Source organism: Carassius auratus, chromosome 13 (genome assembly GCF_003368295.1).
Source record: "Carassius auratus strain Wakin chromosome 13, ASM336829v1, whole genome shotgun sequence".
NCBI classification, from domain to species: domain Eukaryota; kingdom Metazoa; phylum Chordata; class Actinopteri; order Cypriniformes; family Cyprinidae; genus Carassius; species Carassius auratus.
Genome location: NC_039255.1, coordinates 19,827,339 through 19,847,809, shown reverse-complemented (window position 1 = coordinate 19,847,809; position 20,471 = coordinate 19,827,339). Strand labels below are relative to the sequence as shown.

Here is a 20,471-nt window from a genome sequence, read left to right as displayed (position 1 = left end):
AGGCCTTTTCAGAGGTGATAAATGTCAAAGTGATATTTCTTCCAAAGGACTTTGATACTGCATTCTGTGTAATAATGAGCATTTGACATTTCAGATGTAAATGCTTTGATCTTAATAAGCAGCAAGAGACCTTCTTCATCAAAACATGAGAAAAACACAAAACTGTTTTTTCACCAATTGGACTGAAATGCCATCTCTAGACAAGCCTTCAGCATTGTCTGAATTCCTTTTGTTTCCTCAAGTAGACCAAGTTCTTGTGCATAAAAGATGATGAATGAAGCCATGAAAATTGGTTCTTCTATGGCATCACAGCAAAACTCCCTTCATTTTATACATTATATGTATATACATTGTATAATTATAAATTCACAAGTGATTTATATGTAATGACTCTTTGGTCCTTTCTATTCATTGAACACCTGCTGGTCTTTCTGTAATAGAACTGTTGAAATAATGAGGTGGTTAAAGCCAAAGGGCCTGATCATAGCTGAAGTATGTACAGGATACATTTTGCAAGCCTTTTCTTAAATCAGTGCTTGTGATGTTTTAATCAGCTGTTTGAACTGACGGCACCCATTCACTGCATGGAACCATTGGTGAGCAAATGATGCAATGCTACCTTCCTCAAAATGAAGAAACAAACTCATTTAAGTGTTGGATGGCCTGAAGGCAAGTAAATATAAAATATGCATAAATTAATTGATTTGTTTATTGTTTGGCCAAACTATTTTGGACTATTCTCAAGGTCAGTCGAATTGAGGTGTGGGGTCAGCGTGGAGCTCAAATAGAATTACATGCAAATGTGTGAATTATTCATTAGGGGTTCACATACAAGGAATTACACAGGCACCCAGAATATTTCCCAGTTGTTCCAACCTGTGTACGTTAATTCAAATATGTGTTCTTGTCACATTTCTGTTCTCTCCAAAAGAATGCTTACTTGTGCTGCAAGTCAAGTGGTAAGTCAAATACTAAACCTCTCAAGTGTTAATAGAAATACTAATATAATGGCAAACATTGGTCTTATACTCTTGCACTGCTAGATACACCTGCTTAGATGACTCAAGAATTAAGAAGGAACATTTTGCTGAAGCATTTAAGGACAAAACCATGACAGCAACGAACCACAGGACTCAATGTATCCAGGCAGCTGTACTGTTTAATGTTTAGTAGAGGTGTGATCCAGAAGTATTTTTAATATACTGCAGATCAGACCTTTTATTTAAACAGGCTTATGATGATACATGACTCCATGACCAAGGATTGACCACAGAACCAAGCAACGTGGAAACATAACCTGCTTGCTTTTATCTTTTGTTTACATTTTATTGTATGCTTTATTATCTGATGTCATTTATTGGCATGATATAATGCTATCTGCTCTACAATAAAATAACGGAAAATAAGGACATCAGAGATAGAGAGAGAGAGAGAGAGAGAGAAAGAGATGAATTGAACAGCTATTAATACTGGAAATTATCTTCATCATCTTTTCACTGGTGCAAGATGGGGACAAGCTATAGCTGCAAGGCATATGTGGGCTTCCTGTATTTTTATTTTTTTTTAATCATACAGCAGAGGAGTGATTCAGTTATTGTTTTATAAAACGATTACTGGTTTATACAATGCAGATCTAATAGCAGGAAGCTTAATTTTTCCCATGTTGTGGGATTAGAAATTATGTATCATTATGACTTTTTTTTAAGTATTTTATTCACATATTGTTGTTAATTATAAGAATATTATTAGAAAAGTCAGAATAATTTAACAATAGAAAACATCAATGATTTAATGGCTCTCATTCTGAAGAATTCTGTGTATCTTTCTCATTATTTTCTATAACTATTGTCGTTAATCAAACACTTCTCAGCATAATAACCACTAAAAAGAGATGTAGTGCATCTCCACCTCACAGGCATGATAAAGAGAAGTATCCGTTTGATAGAGGTGGTCACTTAAGGCTTATTCTATGACCAGAGTGCTGTGGTCTCAGTGCCTCCTAGTGGATATCAAAGTGTTGCAATGGTGATTTGTAGCAACACCACTCTATCTGGTCTATGAAAAATGCATTAAAAACATTCATCTTGAATATTCATGTCTAAACATTGTCTTTGTTCTTAGCTTTTGTGTGTGTGTACAGACATAATTATAATGAAGGATTATACAGTCCTCTATAATTTTCTGATTTGTATGTATCTTGGCAACTCATCTCTTACTGAATTTTGAAATGGCAAAGAAATGTGTCAAGTGTCAGGAGAAAAAAACAACAACAACAACACAAAACAAATATAATGCAAAAGCATATGTTTCTTTTTATTTGTTGCTTACTTCTTTTTTAACATTTGTGATATTCAAAAATACATCTAACTAGGCAAAATGTATGTATTTTATTTCAGTGCTGGTTGTGATTATTTTCTTCATTGCATCTTTGTTGTTCAATAATAGCTTTGCATGATAAACAGGCCTCAAAATATAAAATACAGTAGGATTCATTTACATCAACATTAAAATAATTAAACCGTAAGACAACATTTTGATGAAATTCTACAGTATTGCAGCAAGTTATTTTCTATATTGTAGGTCTATACTTTTATTTTATTTTTATTAATACTACTATGAACTTATTTGTGCATTTTTATTGGTGCTTTAGAAATAATATTGTATGAAAATTGGGTATATGCAAACATTTGTAAATAAAGTGACTGAAATAAAAAACAAACAAATAAATGTTCTGCCTCTAAAAAATGGAAAAAAAATATATATTGACGGATTCTTTGCTAATTTGTAATATTACTGATTTTAAGTATTATTTTAAATAGTAACTATTACAATTTACTCCAAATGTTTGAAGTAAACCACCACTGTCACAATTTGAAAATTGTTGACAAAGTTTTACAGTGACTCAGAGAGCCTTTTCATGTAGGCTATGCGTTGTGTACGTATGTTTATTAGTGCAGGCAGTTTTTGTGAGATAGCGAATCTCAGCCTGTCACTGCACCTCTGCCTCTGCACCCTGCCCGCTCTCCGCAGACCGCGCTCCGTGAGCTGACAGCTCCGCCGCGCATGCGCAGGGCGTCTCCACTGGCTCGCTCGGTGCTGAAGTTGGGCGGATGGACGGAAAACACCGCTGATGGAGATTAAACGGCAGCATGCAATCTCAACGCGCGATACCCCCGATATCCGCATAAACACGTGTAACGACACCCGCTTAGAAGACTGACATCTAGAACAAAAGCGGTAAGGCGACACACGCTCTTTAACGGTCTCGGAGGTCCCCGCTAGCTCGCCAGCTAACGCGCTAGCCGTTGCTTCCTTGCGCTTAGAGAATCAAAGAGCCGCTGTGAAAACAGAATAAAGTGGCAGTTACATTTCGCCCGCCTAAAACAGCGCGGCTTTTGGGAACAGTTTTCCCATTTATTTTCAAATGTACCACGATGTCTTGTGATTAACACGGTTTGGGCTTTACCTGCGATGACTTTCGTTAAGATGCTGGCTGTGTCGCAAAACCCAGCGAGCTGCCTAAATAGACAGCCTTTTTCGGACGATACTTGGCGGTTGAGATTTTCCAACAGCATTTATAACGCTCGCCCGCGTTTAAACGATCATTAATGTTCCAATGATGCCTAAACATGCTGTCTAGGTAAGATCCTCACTAGGTTTTGACAACTGCAGCGGAGAATGAAGGCGAATAACGGGATCACAGCCGTCTATATGTACATATCACGAAACATTGTGTTATAATGATAATTATCAGTTATTCAATCATCAAAAGTTAAACTATTGCTTTTGGTCCAAATGTACCTTTTATATTTACCTCTATGGCAGCCAACCATTTCTTTGCTATTGACTTTGTTAAATATATATATATATATATATATATATATATATATATATATATATATATATATATATATATATATATATAAATAAATATATAGAGTTTCCTTCCGGAGCAGGACTGATTGCTCGACCATTCATCATCACACAAGTTGTGAAGTTCCTCCCAGTCACTTGTGCTTCTGAAACAATCTGTTTCATGTGGGGAACATTTCATTTTGTGTGTCAAATAAGATGACTTGTCAGTAATTAATCCATTCATTAAAACCATTAGTGAACCACTCTTTACAAGTGAAATGCACAGTTTGTAACTTTTGTAAAATATCTATATATATTTTTAAAAAAAATTGACTATTGACCACTTACATACACTGAAAATAAAAGCCAGTAAATTGATATACTTCCGTATACTTTATATTAACGATCTGCTTGGGTTCTTCACATTTTGCTGTGATATAATGTAAGACTACGGTAGTATTGCAGTGTATTGCTTTGCACAATTATTACATTTTTCACTTGTCGATAATGCCTGGTTAAAAGCATTAGTTTGAAGGGTTAATGAGATTAGAATAGTATTACCAGTGTCACATAGTAAAGGCAGACGTGTAATCTGCATTTTGGAAGTACTTATACAGTACTTTTTAGAAATGCATATTATTAAATTGAAGTTACGTTTTTATGAATTTTATGGGGACAATAGCACTGCATAATGCAATCATTCCAAAGTGTAATGTCTTATAATTCTCCTCTAAAGACTTACATTTTTTAGTTAACAGTTTCTAATAAACGTATCTAGTTATTATTGAAAGAAAAGCTAATTAGCACTATTTAATTAATAAGCTATTTGATTTTCATCAGTACATGCAATAATTAATTTCAAGTAGTGATGAAACGGAAGCAGCTAAGAGAAGTCAGTCATTTTCAATGGAAGGTTCAGTTGTGGCATGATTACATTATGCATCAAGATGACGTAACATTACATATGTATGGATGAGTTGTTCACATGAGATCTTTAACATGCATTTAGAAAATAGATTGGATGAATTTGTATTTTATTCTGACTACAGGGTTTTTGGTGTTATTAATAAAAGTGTGCTTCCTTTTTGCTTCATTTTGTGAAATAGCACATTATTATTCGTATGTCAAACACTAATTAAATAAGAATTAGAATATAAGAAGTCCAGAAGTAATCAGATTAGACGGAGTGCAGTCCAAAAGATTTAGTTTCAGAAGTGATCTACCGAGCACTAACTGAGAATTACCATTAATCTTTTGGTTTGGAGTAAACATAGTTTATTCATGCTTATTAGTATTTATAGCCCTAGATTAAAGCAGTTCTGATGTTTTCTTTCTGGTTTGATTTATTTTCCAGATGTCTTATCCTGGATCATTTAGCCCTTGACTCAAGGAAAGGGTTTGCCTGCAGATACCAGGTGTTTGAAACCTACCTCTGGCATTCTCCATCAGGCATGATAAGAGAAGATACAAGAGGCCACATTTTGTTTTCCAGCACACTGCCTGTCTCTACGTTTGACAATACAGTCATGATTTTCTTACCTGGTCTTCGGATGGATCGCTGCTAATTTGCATGGTAAGTTAGGGGTGGTCCTCTCCTAGATTGATTGCAATTGCGTTGATGATGTGGAAAATCACAAGACATGTTTGCCGAGCAGTGATGTGATGCAGCGCAAGGTGAGAAATGTGGGCGAAGCGGGCCCCTGTGTGATTATGGCATGGATCAGAACTGCAGTGTGACATGTTTCTTGAGCTAGGCTTTGTGGGTAACGGCTCTAGGAGGCTTCTGTTGTGCAGCCAGCCAAGGCCTATGCTATGCATCACTTGCTGTCCTGGAATGTGTATGGGGAAGTGCACAAGGGTACAAGACTCACAGCGGAAGAACAGGGTTAGAGGCATCTGAGCATGCTCACACGCAGAGGCATTTTCACACACTGCAATGTAATTCACCAGTGCAGAATGCATTTTAAGCGGGGAAGTGAGCACTCAAATGCTTGTTGTTAGAAATATATACAATTAAAGAAACCTGTTCTGTTATTTTGAATTTAAAAAATGGGTTCAAACTTTCAAAAGCGTTTGTAATCCATTCAGCAGTCATTACTTGAACAGAAAAAGATTTCTTTAAGGATGTGCAGTGTGTGTGGAAAGCTATTTATTGACATAAATTATTTCATGGGTCTCTGGAATACTAAATCTGACTGGTAAATTTTGTGCATTTTCCAGAACAGTACTATATCACTGCCTATAGCTGATGAAATGTAATTAAAGGGAGAGTCCCCCCCCCCCAAAATAAAAATCCTTTCTCTTGTGGAACACAAAATAAGATATTTTGAAGAATGCTGATAGCAAAACAGTTTTTGTGAACCTTGACTTTTATTGTATGGACAAAACCACTGAAACATTTTCATTATATCTTCTTTATGTTCAACAGATCATACAGACTTAAAACAACATGAGTAAACGAACTGGCAACTTTACATGAAATGCACAAAAAATATCTTAAAACAGAGCATGTTAATTATCTGTGACTGTGACAAGACTCTATCTGACACAAGGTTAATTAGCCAATGGGGCACAGGTATTGGTTGTTTTGTTGGCTATTAATCTCAAAATAGCCACATATCATCTCATACAGGTCTGTTGCTAGTTTTTAGTGGCCTGACTTTTTTCAGCTTAACATTTTATAAAATAATAGCCTATGATTTCCTGTGAAATCAGACTGGTTGTGTAATTGTTTTTTCCTCGGTACAACTTCTTGTTTTACATGTTGTGCAAATGTGATTCTTGTGAGTTGTTGGTCAATGCTCTAGATGTGAACAAGGGATGACTCAGTGTTTTGCATCAGGATGCATGATTTCCATCGCCTGGCACTGAATAACTGATGGTGGTTTTGTTTTGCATATTTGGTTTATATGGCTCCATTAGCGTAAACTCTCAAAGGGTGTTCACATTACATCCTAGACAAACTGAGCTTTCATCACCGGTTTGCAGGGCCATTAATCACAGCACTTGAATTTAGAGGTAGGTTTCTGTTTCAAGGTCTTTGTTTTACTATAATTTACCTAAATATTCAGAGTATTTATATTTTGGCATCAGTAATGTTGAGTTAATATTGATACTATGTAATGAGGCTAAGAAAACAGTACACTACTGGTTACCCTAGTACAAGCACTATATTAATACAAATTTTTTTTTTACAAAATGTTTACTTTTATATTTAATAATAATAATTCTTTACATTTATATTGTGCTTTTCTAAGCACTCAAAGCGCTGTGCAGTGTGCTTTATTTATTTATTTTAGAGTGCAAATGATGTGTAGCATATTTAATGCTGTCCTTTCTTACATAAAAATGGGCTGTTATATGGTTTTGTCCTTTATCACAGCAATGCATTTCAGTCAGCAGTGGATCTTTAAATTATGCACCACAAATTGCGACAAAAAGTCAGCCAACCAAATGCCCCGTGATTATGGGATATTTACCAATACCATACTGGGAAACTATCATTTGATACCGTCTCAGAACTCCAGCTTGTCTGTTTAGTGCCCAGACTGTTTGTCCCCAAATATTTGGATCAGATATCTAGGTGATGTGATATGGTTTTTGTGCTGCCAAACCCTGCCAAACGATCAGTTTACAGAAAGCTTTTGCAAAAATGAACACATTTGTTGAGGTCATGGTGTGAGGCATCATGTTTACTAGGGTTTCCAAAGTTTATTCCACATAATTGATTTGCAGTTCGCTCAAACAACTTGTAGAGCTTAAAGCCATTCGTTGAATAGAGTAATGAGGCAAGTCTCATTCAAGTCCCATAAAGGCCACAAACACTTGAAGTGGTGCAGGGGTTAAATGAATAGTTAAAGGGTTAGTTCACCCAAATAGCAAAATTATGCAATTAATAACTTACCCTCATGTTTTTCCAAACCTGTAAGACCTCATCAGGGCTTCATTTTTAACATTAGTTAATTCATTGGTTAACAAACTGCAAATGACAAATTTTTCTGAACATAGGTATTCCAATATTTAATATTTAAATATTTTATTAAAATGTAAAGTTGCAACTGTATTAGTTAATGAGCTAACATGAACTATGACTTGGTTTTTTTTTTAACAAAGATGAATAACTTCTGTAGCAAATGTAACTATGGTGAATGTTAATGGTTAACTAATGAGATTGTAAAGTGATACCTATGGGTCCTAATAGTTCTTATGCACTTTAATCTGTGTAAAACTTTTAACTTTATACTGTATATTTTTCTTTATTGTTTTATTTTATTTAAATTTTCAGTTATTTTTGTCATTAGAAAAAAGTTATTTAACCTACTATATTATAGTATACTATATTTTGAGCACTTTTTAAAACTATATTTCAATACCATTATAATACCGTTTACCATAATAAAAGCATGAGCAATTAATCGCAACAGGACAAGTTGATACCGGCATATGTCTAATACATAAATGTACTAGGGAGCTCCTAAATGTTGACAAAAATCACTTTTAGCATATATAAAATGTATAATTTTTCTTTTTACAATAAATTGGACTTTAATATGGATGACTCATTTAGTCTAATTTTCATTGACAATAAACTTTTTTTTTATCTAATTAGTTTTCCGTATAATTTTGTTTTGATGAGTTTGTATGGTTTTTTTATTTATTTATTTTACATATTTTAAGAAACAGGAAGTGACAGCCATTGCATTTTTACAAACCATGTTCTTACTAAAAGAAACATTGCATTTGCTCATGTGTTAGAACATGTGAGATCCCATACTACCACTGCCTGTTTGTGTTCAGCCCCACCAGCATCTCTCACCCTCTTACATTTCACTAATTAAGCATCTTGCTAGAGGAATGAATGTCTAGTCTGAAGAGGGGATTTCTGTACTTTCTGTCTGTCTGTCTGTCTGCCTCTCTCTCTCTCTCTTGTTTCAGTCTCTACAGACACCATCTCACGTGCATTTTAGTAGATCTCAGCTGAATATGCATCTGACAGTAGAATAGGAAACAGTCCAACAAGCTCAGATACTGAACATCCTTATGATCCTTTAACTCTACCATAAATCCCTCCCTTGGAATCTCAAAATAATTAATAATCTCTTTTGGTCTTACTTTAGATTTAGAAACATCTGTAGTTAACAAGACACTCCAGCTAACACAGTTCCCAAGCCCCCACTGCTTTATTTCTAATCGGATATGTCTGTCCACAGCCGCAGAGTGTGAGTGGAGTTGAAATGAGGAAAAGGCAGCAGGGACGCATTGAAGGACCCCCACAGGCACCTGGTCACCCGAGGCCCAACACCTGCTGTCTGTGCTGGTGTGGATGCTGCAAATGCCTCTGGTACACCCCATCCTTCATTATGTTCTGCTGTAAACATGTACTTGCATGGTATATGGCTATTTGCTTAACAATGAGTTTTACATTAAGTAGCACACATTTTTTTGTATTTTATCACCATTACCTGGCTCAGGTACATTACCGTTAAAAAGTTTGGGGTTGGTAAGATTTTTTTATGCGTTTTTGATTACATTTGATCAAGAATACATTAACAACAGTAATATTGTGAAATATTTTTATAAAGATTTATATTTCTTATTTTTTATCAATATTGAAAATAGTTGCAGCTTAATATTTTTGTGAAAACAATCCTTTTTATTAGGATTATTTTACATTGATTTGAAATAGAAACCTTTTGTAACATTATAAATGCCTTGCTGTCACTTCACATTTATTTGTATAGTGCTTTTCACGATATACATCGTTGCAAAGCAGCTTCACAGTAAATTAAAGTTTCTACATTACATTTAGTTGTTTATTAGTGGGGACTACAGTATGTCAAGGTGATGCCAAATGGCAAAAATGTAAATTGCTTTTAGAGTTTTAACTAACAATAGCTAGGTCCTTAATGACATCCGACTGACATAATTTTTAAATGGCATAAACACCAGTATGTGAATTCTGCAGTGTTTCATAATATTACTTGGTTAGTCTCACTTTTAAAAATTTCCATCGTCCATCGCCCATTTATTTGATGATTACTGACTATGAGTGCGCTTTTAAGCATGCCCATAAATTTAGGTGTAAAAAACAATAGATGTGTATATGTAGATGCCATATTAGTGGCTGTTTCTGTGGGCCACTATACGTAAGCTGTTCACCATATTGGAATGGTCAAAGCAGACCTGTGAACTGTGCCATAAGTGCAGCTGAACAGTTCTGCATTCAAATACACCCAATAGGATTAAGCTTGCCGCAAAGCACCGGCAAAAGTAATTACCATAATTGTGACGGGGGAAATAGTAATTATTTACTAATAAACTAGTGTTTTCTGAGTGCGTCGCAACAATGAAGTTGCCGATCCTGACTTGCCATCTCCTCATTAGAAGCGCATCTTTACAGATTATGATTATAATTAGGTTTTGTTTTTGATTTGTTTCGTTAAGTAGTCATTTAAAACTTTCTATAAATATATATTTAGCATGTCTGTGAGGCAAGTTTTCAGATACAGAAAGCGCATCTTGTTTGTTTTCTTTATTTTATAAAAGCACAACATAGTTGATATTGTGAGTGCACACAAATAAAAGTAGACCTTTAGCAGTTACGAATGATGTATTACTCTTAACATTATGAGCAAAAATGCAAGTTATCACACTGGCTTCTCCATGTCCTGAAGTGTCTCTGCACAAACTATTGGATATAAGCGCACATTTATCTAGGTTTAACGTTTAAACATTGTTATATGCTTGAACTCTTTTATATCTGTAGATTTTGTTTTAGGCAAGTCGTGATGATTTGAGAAGGCTTAATTGTTCAAACGTAGGCTCACCGTCTGCCCCTGACCTCTTGGTTGTTACTCAAAAAAAAAAAAAAAAAAATTTAACAAACAAAAAATGCTCTAAATGTTTTTCTAAATTAACGTAATAAAAACACTAAATGAAACGAAATATAATCACTTTGCTATTACATACAAAACTGAACTATTTTAATTGCTGAAACAATAGTATAAGCTGTTTAGGGACTGTTTAGCTGTTCAAATCAGACACTAGAACATCCCTTCATTCAGATACAGTGGACATAGGCCAAGTCTGGAATATTTTGCTACTAGAGAGAGTGTGGCCAACTGGTTTAGCCAAGGCCAAAGATCAAGAAGGCCAAAGATCAAGAAGGCCAAACTACTGGAGTTGGCCATCTGAGGGGCATGTGACTGTAATGGAGGATAGTACATAATTGAGCCATGAGATGTTCAGTTTGAAGCCTTTAAAACACTTAATTTATCTTTAAATTTAAGTTTAAATTTCAGCTCAGTGAAGCACTTTAAGCTTCAACCCTTTTATAGTAAGTTACCTTTCTTGTAGAATTCATTTTCATCAGCTGTCCCCCTATTTTATTTTTAAATTTAATAAAAATTGTAATTTTATCTACAAACAAACACATCGTGTGTTTTTATTTATTTATTTATTATTAGAAACAAATTCAGGCTGTTTTTACTCTTTAAAAAAAAAATTGAATAAGTGTTCCTTAAAGGGTTAAATTAGCTTGTAAAAATATGAAGAGAAAAAAAAGCAGTTTAAGTTTGAGGTTGGGCCATTGAACAAAGAAAGATTGGAAAGGCTATAACACAGCTTGCAGGGGGACTATAAATAACATGAATAAATACAAATATTGCATGAAATAAAGAAAACATTGAGGAGGCAGTACAAACCCTGCTCAGTAACCTCGGGTTTCCACAGCCATCCCCCACTACACACTGCCATTATCTGCTCAGTAAATGGCTATTTCTGTCCCACATCACATGCAAAACGGCTGTGTAGTACGTTATATATTTAGAGTCTTGTCAGCTTGTCGAACCCCATGGCTAACAAACACAATTATACTTGCTCTACAGAAACTTGGATTGAGAAACACAGTGGGTGTTCACTTGTAATTTGTAGCTTAGTTTCAATAAATGCTCTTTTTAGACTAGAGGAGGAATTTTAGTATTTAGTACTTGTAGTACTTTAGTACTTGTATTATGTTTAGATAAGTTTTTCCAAGTAACACTGAATTAAATTAGAAGTTTTGGCGTAGAACAACTGAAATAGTATTTTCTAGTAAATCTTTTTTTTTATTACAACTTTAACGTTTGGGCCATTCAAATGTTTGATAACCACTGCCATAGGTTATAATATGTTTACATTTTATATCATCTTTTATTTCAAAAGAAAAATGTGTTTTTTCCATGAATGGTTATGTACTGGAATAGCACTTGTTAGTTTCCAGTCTCTAGTTTTACCATAGCTGTATAACCTTGCATGAAGATCAACGCAATATGTTTCAAATGCCACAGAGACTTTGCTGTGTCTAACACTTCTCTTCTCACCCTAGGAATGAAGACAGAAGGGAACGCTCAGAGAGGCAAACATGTACAAAGATGGATAGCATAGAAGCGACAGAGGAACAGTGAGTCTGTTATAAAGATATATATATACATACATATATATATATATATATATATATATATATATATATATATATATATATATATATATATATATATATATATATATATATATATATATATTTATATATTTATATTTATATCCTGTTATAATGAGTAACATTTTCTTAAAATTAAGTAAAAAATAAAGTTATTTTGTATGGGTGGTTCCTGCTTATTTTCATTGTCTCCCATTTGAAGGCATCCCACACTGGATGAGGTGATTGCCTGGTCACGGAGCTTTGAGATGATGATGCGCTCTCCAGAGGGGAGGGATGTTTTCCGGGAGTTCTTGCGGTCCGAGTACAGCGAAGAAAACCTGATGTTCTGGATGGCCTGTGAGGAACTGAAGAAAGAAACCAACTCATCTGCTATCGATGAAAAAGCCAGGATCATTTATGAAGACTACGTCTCCATTCTTTCGCCAAAAGAGGTTAGAATACAGTGTGCGTACGAATAAACAATGCTGTCTGTGGCTGCAATACATTCAGAAATATAAGATAGTCTTATTAAATTCATAATTCATCTAAAAATGACCAAAACAAAAGATATTCTCAAGCATTTTTGTGCAGGAGCAGTCTCTGAATAGTTTTAAAACTAGCTTTTATTATTATTGGGTGCATATGGGTGTGTTTTTTTCCTATATACAACTTTAGTCAGATGACAAGCATTAAGCTTCTGTTTTGCTGAGTTTTTTCCCCTTGGAGCAACATTGTGCTGATTTTTTTTTCTGTACAATATTTAATGCAAAGCTTTAAGATAATGATTGTTCGTTGATATTCATATTTAAGATAAGCTTTTTTTGCATTCTTTTTATATTTTTTATGCCATCTCTCAATAAAAATATGATTTAATGTTTGCTAAAGATAATAATAATAATTATTTATTACATTTATATAGCACTTATCTAAGCACTCATCACACTTTTCTTTATCTATGTTTCCATCCAAAGATGCAAATTTAACTTATGCGCAAAACTGGAATATCGCATAAAACATTTGCGAATAAAGCACCATTTCTGTCCAATGAGATAGAGAACAAAATCGTCACTTCCTGATAAACTGGCACTAAATAATTTGCTCAGACATTTCAGAACAACGAAACAACATATAGATGCTATGAACGAGATCGGTCCACTGGTTAGTCAAGTTGTTCTCATATTACAAAGTCACATGACTTTTTCAATGCGCATGGTGGAATTTATTCAGTAAATGTGTTTCCATCATAGTTTATGCACATTTTTTCTTATCGGACAAGAAATTTATCCTACTCAGTTGTGCGCATACGTTTTTTATGCGCATTTTTTGAATTTATGCACATCTCACCGTTTCCATCCAGTGGTTTTTTACGCGATGATCCAAAATGCGCATAAAAATAGGTGGATGGAAACGTATTGTGAGGGGGGGTCTCCTCATCCATCACCAGATGTGATTTGTGATGTTGTTCAAAGGTTTTTTTGCTGTACATCTTTTTTGTTGTTGCATGTTTTCTTCAATAAAAAAAAATACATTAGTCTGAATTAAAAAATAAATACATTTTTGCATACAATATTTCACACAAAGCTTGAAGATTGTTGTTCTTCGAAGATCGAAGTTGTTCTCATTAAAATGGAAATTTAAAAACAAAAAATTCTCTAAGTGGTCTAAATTAAATATAAGCAGTGTTTTTAGATCTTTATGTAAAGTTGTTGATCTTTATGTTTGTTGTCGGTCGGCAGGTCAGCTTGGATTCACGGGTGAGGGAAGTCATCAACCAAAGCCTGGACGAACCCAGCGGTACGATGTATGAGGAGGCCCAGCTTCAGATCTACACCCTCATGCACAGAGACTCCTTCCCCCGATTTCTCAACTCATCTGTTTACAGGGATCTCCTTAACAGCAAGAGGGCCTGCTTAGACACCTAGGTTTCAGCAAGAACATTTGTGACAAAAAAGCCCCAAGGTGCCACTCTTGAAAGGTGTGATGTTTCTTATTTCAAGAGTGAGTAGTTAAGCAATTCTGAGCATCCGCTAGTGACCCTGAAGTTCAGTTCTGTTTAAGTGCCAATATGAGCTGCTCAGGCAACCGTGACACAGAGAAAACGTGTAGGAAAACTGACAGATCCGTACTTCCTACTCTCAACTTCCTTGTCTTTTTTTTCATCCTCCTGTTTTGTCTCTTTTGACTCCTCAAATGTCCTTTCTATTCCTGTTTAGCTCACGTGTTCTCTTTATCTCTCTATGTTCTTTCTACCTGATCCTTTCCATCTTTTATGCCTCCCATATCTGAGGACAGCTGAAAAGTGTTATTAATATTTTTTAAAGAACATCAAAAAACAAATGGATAAGCGGTAGATGTTAAACTAGAAAACCTTTGCATGAAACAAGGTTATGGAATTTACTCCAGTTTGACATTTAAGCCCCGGACTACAATGTTTTTTTTTTTTAATGCTGTCATGGGGAGAGAACATTGTAAAGCTCTCGTAAGAGAAGGGAAAATTAGCTGTGCCAATTGTTTTGTAAAAGAGAAGCTGGGAAGCGTAATCGCCGTCTTGCCGTCCAAACTCTTTCTTTGCGTGTCGACAGTTCTTTAACTGGGAAACATAAGGGCTAGCTAGTGTTGTGATTGGGCAGCTAAATGAATCATGAACATTTCTTTCTCTCTGCAAAAATCACAATGCCTCGACAATGAGTAAGGGCACAAAAGCTGCTGATGCTGGTGACGACACAGTTTATTGTGTAAGCCCCTCCCAGTCCGTAACTAACAGAGAGAAGCACAGGTACTGTATGTCATGGGCTGTAAGCTTCGCTGGATTGACCGAGAATTGCTTGAAAATCACTCACCAACGTTCTGGAGGTTCTTAAAAGAGCTTCGAATTGTCTTACACATTAAAGAAATGTATTTTATTAAACAAAAGTGTAGTGAACACTATGCCTTGTTTTTGAGAGTTACACTAGATCTATATCAAATAACTGTGATCGCCGAGACCTGCTCGATGAGGTGGTGCGACCGAGTCGGATCCAACAGGGAAACGTTTCTCTGCCTTCGAGGAGCGCTCATTCTCACGCCTCGGAAAAGCGCAGGTCATTGAAAAACGAAAAACAAGTCAGTCTTTTTTACGATACTTTTTTTTCCAGCATGCGTTACTTCTGTTGTGTCATGTACTGTACACATTGCAATACTCCACCCAGATAGGATGTGAACCTCTGCAGGAAGCTTATGAAAGATGATTTCCTTTAGAGGTTTAGACGTGAGTCCCTTAAGAATGACAGCTTTTCAGATCCGTGTTGCAGGATTCAAACTTGTTCTATTTTCTAGACGTTTATTGTGCTATTGCAATCGCAGCAGCCAGTGCATGAAAACACGATATTTAAAATACTGGTGTGTTAAACCACTTTCTCACCTTTTAGCGGAGTAATTCAAGAGTGAATTGCATTTAAACCAACGTTTTTTGGTCACCATACCCAACCTCAAAGTGGAATTTTCCCTGAACTCTTGTGCCAATGAATGATCGTGTTGTGTTGTTGTTGGGCTTTCTTACTGGTGCTCTGAGAGTTAAGTGCCATTCACTCTGCAGGTTTACCACATTAAAATGAAGACCTTTGGCACTTTTCAGAGTGCATAGTTATCCTTCTTTGAAGTATTTGTGTGTTTGAGCATCAGTCAATGTGAGGAGGTCCTTCATTTATGCTGTTTTAGAAACCGGATAGGTGTTACCTAGTAGTTTACTTACTGAAGCGGCGAACCATCATGGGAAGCTTGGCTTTCCCACGTTTCTTAAACAAAATTATTACATTTTTATTGTTTGTTTTAAAAGAAAAAAGTTATGTCATTAAAGAAATGAGCAATAAATAAAAATTGTTTTGCTCTTAAAAAAAAAAAAAAGACTCATAGACATTTACCAAACTATCTTTGAGGGGGGGAATCAGAGGTTGACGAAATTGACACACACTTACTGATAAATGTCAATGGAAAATAATGTGACTGCATGACTACTTCAGTCTGTACATGTCAGTGATCCAGGACGTCCCACATCATAGAGGTCATTGAAACTACTAGACAGGAAACAAAGTGAATATATGATTATTTTTAATGGGTCACTTTAAAGCAGATATGGACAAATAAAGAAGAAAAAGGAAGATAATCATGATGTGTTCATTTAAGTGATGAGAAATTTGTATCATACTGTACCTCTGAAGTGTATCACTCAAAGGTATAAGTTCTTATTATTGACAAAAAAAATTGGAGGGAAATAAAGAATGGAAATTGGTGCAGTATTATGATACTGTATTTTACTGCAGACTGAATCATTGAATAAAAACTATAAACGTCATAAAAAACTATCAGTATCACAGACAAAAGGTATTTATCAAAGTATCATTCTGTAAATGACAAAAAAATATTTTCACCCCATTATTAATTAGATTGCAGATTATACAAGAGCGTGCAATGTCCCATTTGGTCCCATTTACAGTAAACCATCATTTTGAGAGTAGTTATCTGTTTTATTTCAATGCCTCAACTTCATTTTTGCTGCTAATGTTTGATCCGATTTCGAGAGTTCAGGAGTTTTTCACTTGATGGCTGTCACAGTGATGGCTAACAGCTGTTGATAATGATTTTATAAGCATGGTATGACTAAGAAAAATATTCTTTCTTGCCAAAAGGCTCCTTTTCTAAGCAAAAGAAGTGGACCCTGTGCCATGTGATTATAGGAGCGCCGTCCATCCACATGGACGAGGTCTCGTTTTAATTGGATTTCCACTACCTCTCGTTATGCTTCTTTAGTTTTTTCCTCATCTAGTTGTTAATGTTTATTTTGATCTACTTGAAGCCTAATACTGTAACTGAGATCTATACCGAGGGTTTACTAAGAAGAGTAGCATTTGGTTTGTTTGTTGAATTCCTTTCAGCATAATTCTGATATATACTCACAAAGAATTCAGGAAACATACTATTTAAGGGCTAATCCCATATTGCCTATGCAAATATCTTAATTGTCATATTGGAATAATTAGTGACTGAGGAATGTTTTCCTGAAATTGGGTGGAACACTGGTTTACATTTGCCCTTTTCTGATATTCCTTAGTCTCTTCGCTCACATAATATGTAATATATAATATATCCTTCTTGATGAAAAAAGCTACTCGATTAAGACTGAAATAAATCTGTGTTGTATCTACTGTGGGTTGACAGTTCACTATTGATGTAAACTGCATATTGAATGTAAGGTACTGTGCATGCTAAAGTTTATTTGTTCAAGTGATGGAAAACTCTGGGCTTTGGAGCCGCACTAGGCAGGAGGGAAGTAATTGAATTATTTGTGGATGAAGCAAGTGTCTATTCTTGTTTTTAAGGGTGCTTCAGTCTTTTTTTGCAAAGGTTGAGGGGCTACTTAGGGCACTTTAAACACGCTTTTCACGAACAAGAATATCTACCTCTTGGTTCTCTTCTCTCCATATGCTTAATATAGAAGAGCGAGCCTTGAAAAACAACGTAGCGTGCACACATTTCAATTGTCTTGACTTGGTTTAGAGCCACAGGTGCTTTTTAGGGAGTAAATTTTAACTCATTCTTATGGATTAAACTTCTTATACTTTAGTTATGTTGCTTTTCATCCTGTTTTAACAAAAGATTGATAATTTATGCCCAAGCTAAGACACATTTGCTGTTTAAAGAAAATTTCTCATTTATTTCAGTAACTGTTAGAGCATATGCTTGCGTTATGTGATATATATATACGGATTGCTGTAATTACAGAAAAAGTGTTAACAGCACTGAGTAGTACTTGATCGATAGCATTACTACTGTGCTACATGCTTCACAATTATTCATTGTAAGCACATGAAATATGCTCTTTACATTCATCAGTGCCATTGATTTGAAGGGTCATGTATGGTAACCTGAATTAGGGTAAACTGAATTTGAATGACCCTATGAATATATATGAATATTGCAAGGAGAAAGGCTTCATACATCAGCTTTTATTTCATTAAATCTTTTTTCACTATCACATGGAACTGGAAAGAGATCAGGTAACATTTTTCATTAAAAATCTGTTGCCTGACTTTTAAATCATAATTCATACTTCATTTATTGTGGTGTTACTAAAAGTGTTGTCTTTATATCAGTTCACAATTACATTCCAGTCGTTTTCAAGATAAATTATACTAAATACTAAATTATTTAATTTCGACATCTTATTGCTAAAATATTGTGTATCACAAATTTATTAACTTGATATATATTTTAACAAAACATAGTTTAGCTGCTCCAATAACACAAACAAGCTGCCAGTTGCAATTGTCAAAATTTCAATGCGATTTAAAAAATGTTATAAGGGACATAGAAGCCCTGTGTACATTTATGTTGTGATGAAAATGAAGAATTATCAACTGCTATAATTTCATGGCATGTTTCATATAGACTCTGGAGCCAAACTGACTTCTGTATCACAGTTTATCACAGTCACCCCGAAGTGCCTTGAATGTTTAGGCCATGATCTATGATTTATAGCTATTATCCCAAGAGAAGATGTTTGTCTTTTAAAAGCCTGTGCTCTTCTCTAGGACTGAATGCATGATGCACGCTGTAAAATGTTAAAGGAAGGAAAATGTTAAAGGCAAGATCATTGCAAATAAGTGTGAACTGATAGTATTTCAGCATTTTTAGCCTTTCAGCTTGTGTCATTGTCCTCTGCTCAAAACAACAACATTATTCTTTTAACCCATCATCATCTTGATTACAAGTTGTGATTATACAAGTGTTTGGTGCTTATTATGTGTTAAATCATGAAATAACAAATCTTTCGTCCCATTGTCACAATATTTTCTTTCTTACGCAATACAGACTTGACCTGTTTTGTTTCTCCTAAGATCAGACACAGATCAGGCCTTCACTGAAGGCGTTCTTTAGAGCTGTGCCATGATGCGAGTCCTAATAAATCACCTATTTTAATATAAACTCTTTTAAAATGAGCATTCAATCATATTTGTCTTGTTTTTAATACCGGAGGAACAACTATAAAGCCTTTGTAGATTATAACTCATAAAAGAAAAAAATGGTATTTTATATTTGGCATGCATTTGCTATTTAAAATAGCTTAGTCAACACAATACTGTAAGTATATATAGAAGTACTGCAATCTGGCGACAGTAACACTGAATCTCTAGGAGGAGTTTTAGAAATGGACATATATATTGGAAATATTTGAAGTTTCTTTATAAGTGATCATATTTAAATATGGTATTCTGTGCTGAACTCTCAAAACTTTGGTAAAATGACTGAAATTCGACTTATAGTAATGAAAATAGTTTACTGTAAATTGATGCGGTTCAGTTCAGGAAAGCCAGTACTTGTTTATTAACAATTGAGCCCAGGCGGATGGGCATCATTCCGATCACATGTACTCCTGCATGAACAATATAAAAACAGAGAACAAATGTATTTGTAGACATCAAATAAAGTGACTTATATGACCAATATGGGGCTGCTTCTGTCTGTCTAACACATGGTAACATACTGTACTAAATGGCAAAATAGCAGTGTCATTTGTGAAAAGTGAATTTATATTCACCTCTTAGTCTACGATGGCTTGTGCAAAGTTTAAACTGAAAGCATCTCCTGACATTGTAGCAATAGTGGTTTAACATTTGTTTAAACGCATAGATCACAGGAATGACATGACAAATAATTGACTTTAGCTACTAACATGCATGAGAACTGTACTAAAGTCTTATCACATTCTCCTTGGAGGATTCCTATGAGCTCTGATGGTTCCTTTTGGAAGATCTCCACATCAGGCTATTCACTTAATTTTTTTTTTTTTTTTTTTTTTTGGTTGCAATGTGTTTAACTATTTTTGTCTTTACTCCCCAGACAACAATATTATAAATCTCTGAAGTGCATTGAAAGTACCGGCATTCCTGTATTTTCTGGAACGGTCGCATAATGTGCCAAAATTATTAAACAAACACTTAGATTTATGAAGACAAACTGTCCAGACACAAATTCCTCAAAAAGTCATGGGTATCATATCTATTCTGTGAACTCCACTTTATAATAGCGTGAGGTAAAGTTTTGCGCTCATTAACAGCAGACTGACACAAACTGATTGGTCTTGTAAAACAGCTGAAACATGTTATTAGGAAAAAAAAGGAAA

The 20,471-nt window shown here is 34.9% G+C and overlaps 1 protein-coding gene across 1 annotated transcript; it reads left to right on the top strand.

The window, feature by feature from the left end:
• The first annotated feature begins 3,020 nt into the window (after window positions 1-3,020).
• On the top strand, window positions 3,021-19,792 carry LOC113112994 (regulator of G-protein signaling 17-like). Its single transcript, XM_026279062.1, has 6 exons — window positions 3,021-3,237; window positions 5,210-5,428; window positions 9,066-9,196; window positions 12,221-12,295; window positions 12,534-12,765; window positions 14,050-19,792. The coding sequence occupies exons 2-6, from the start codon at window positions 5,426-5,428 to the stop codon at window positions 14,233-14,235; spliced, it is 627 nt and encodes a 208-aa protein (XP_026134847.1). The 5' UTR covers window positions 3,021-3,237; window positions 5,210-5,425; the 3' UTR covers window positions 14,236-19,792.
• Window positions 19,793-20,471: the final 679 nt, after the last annotated feature.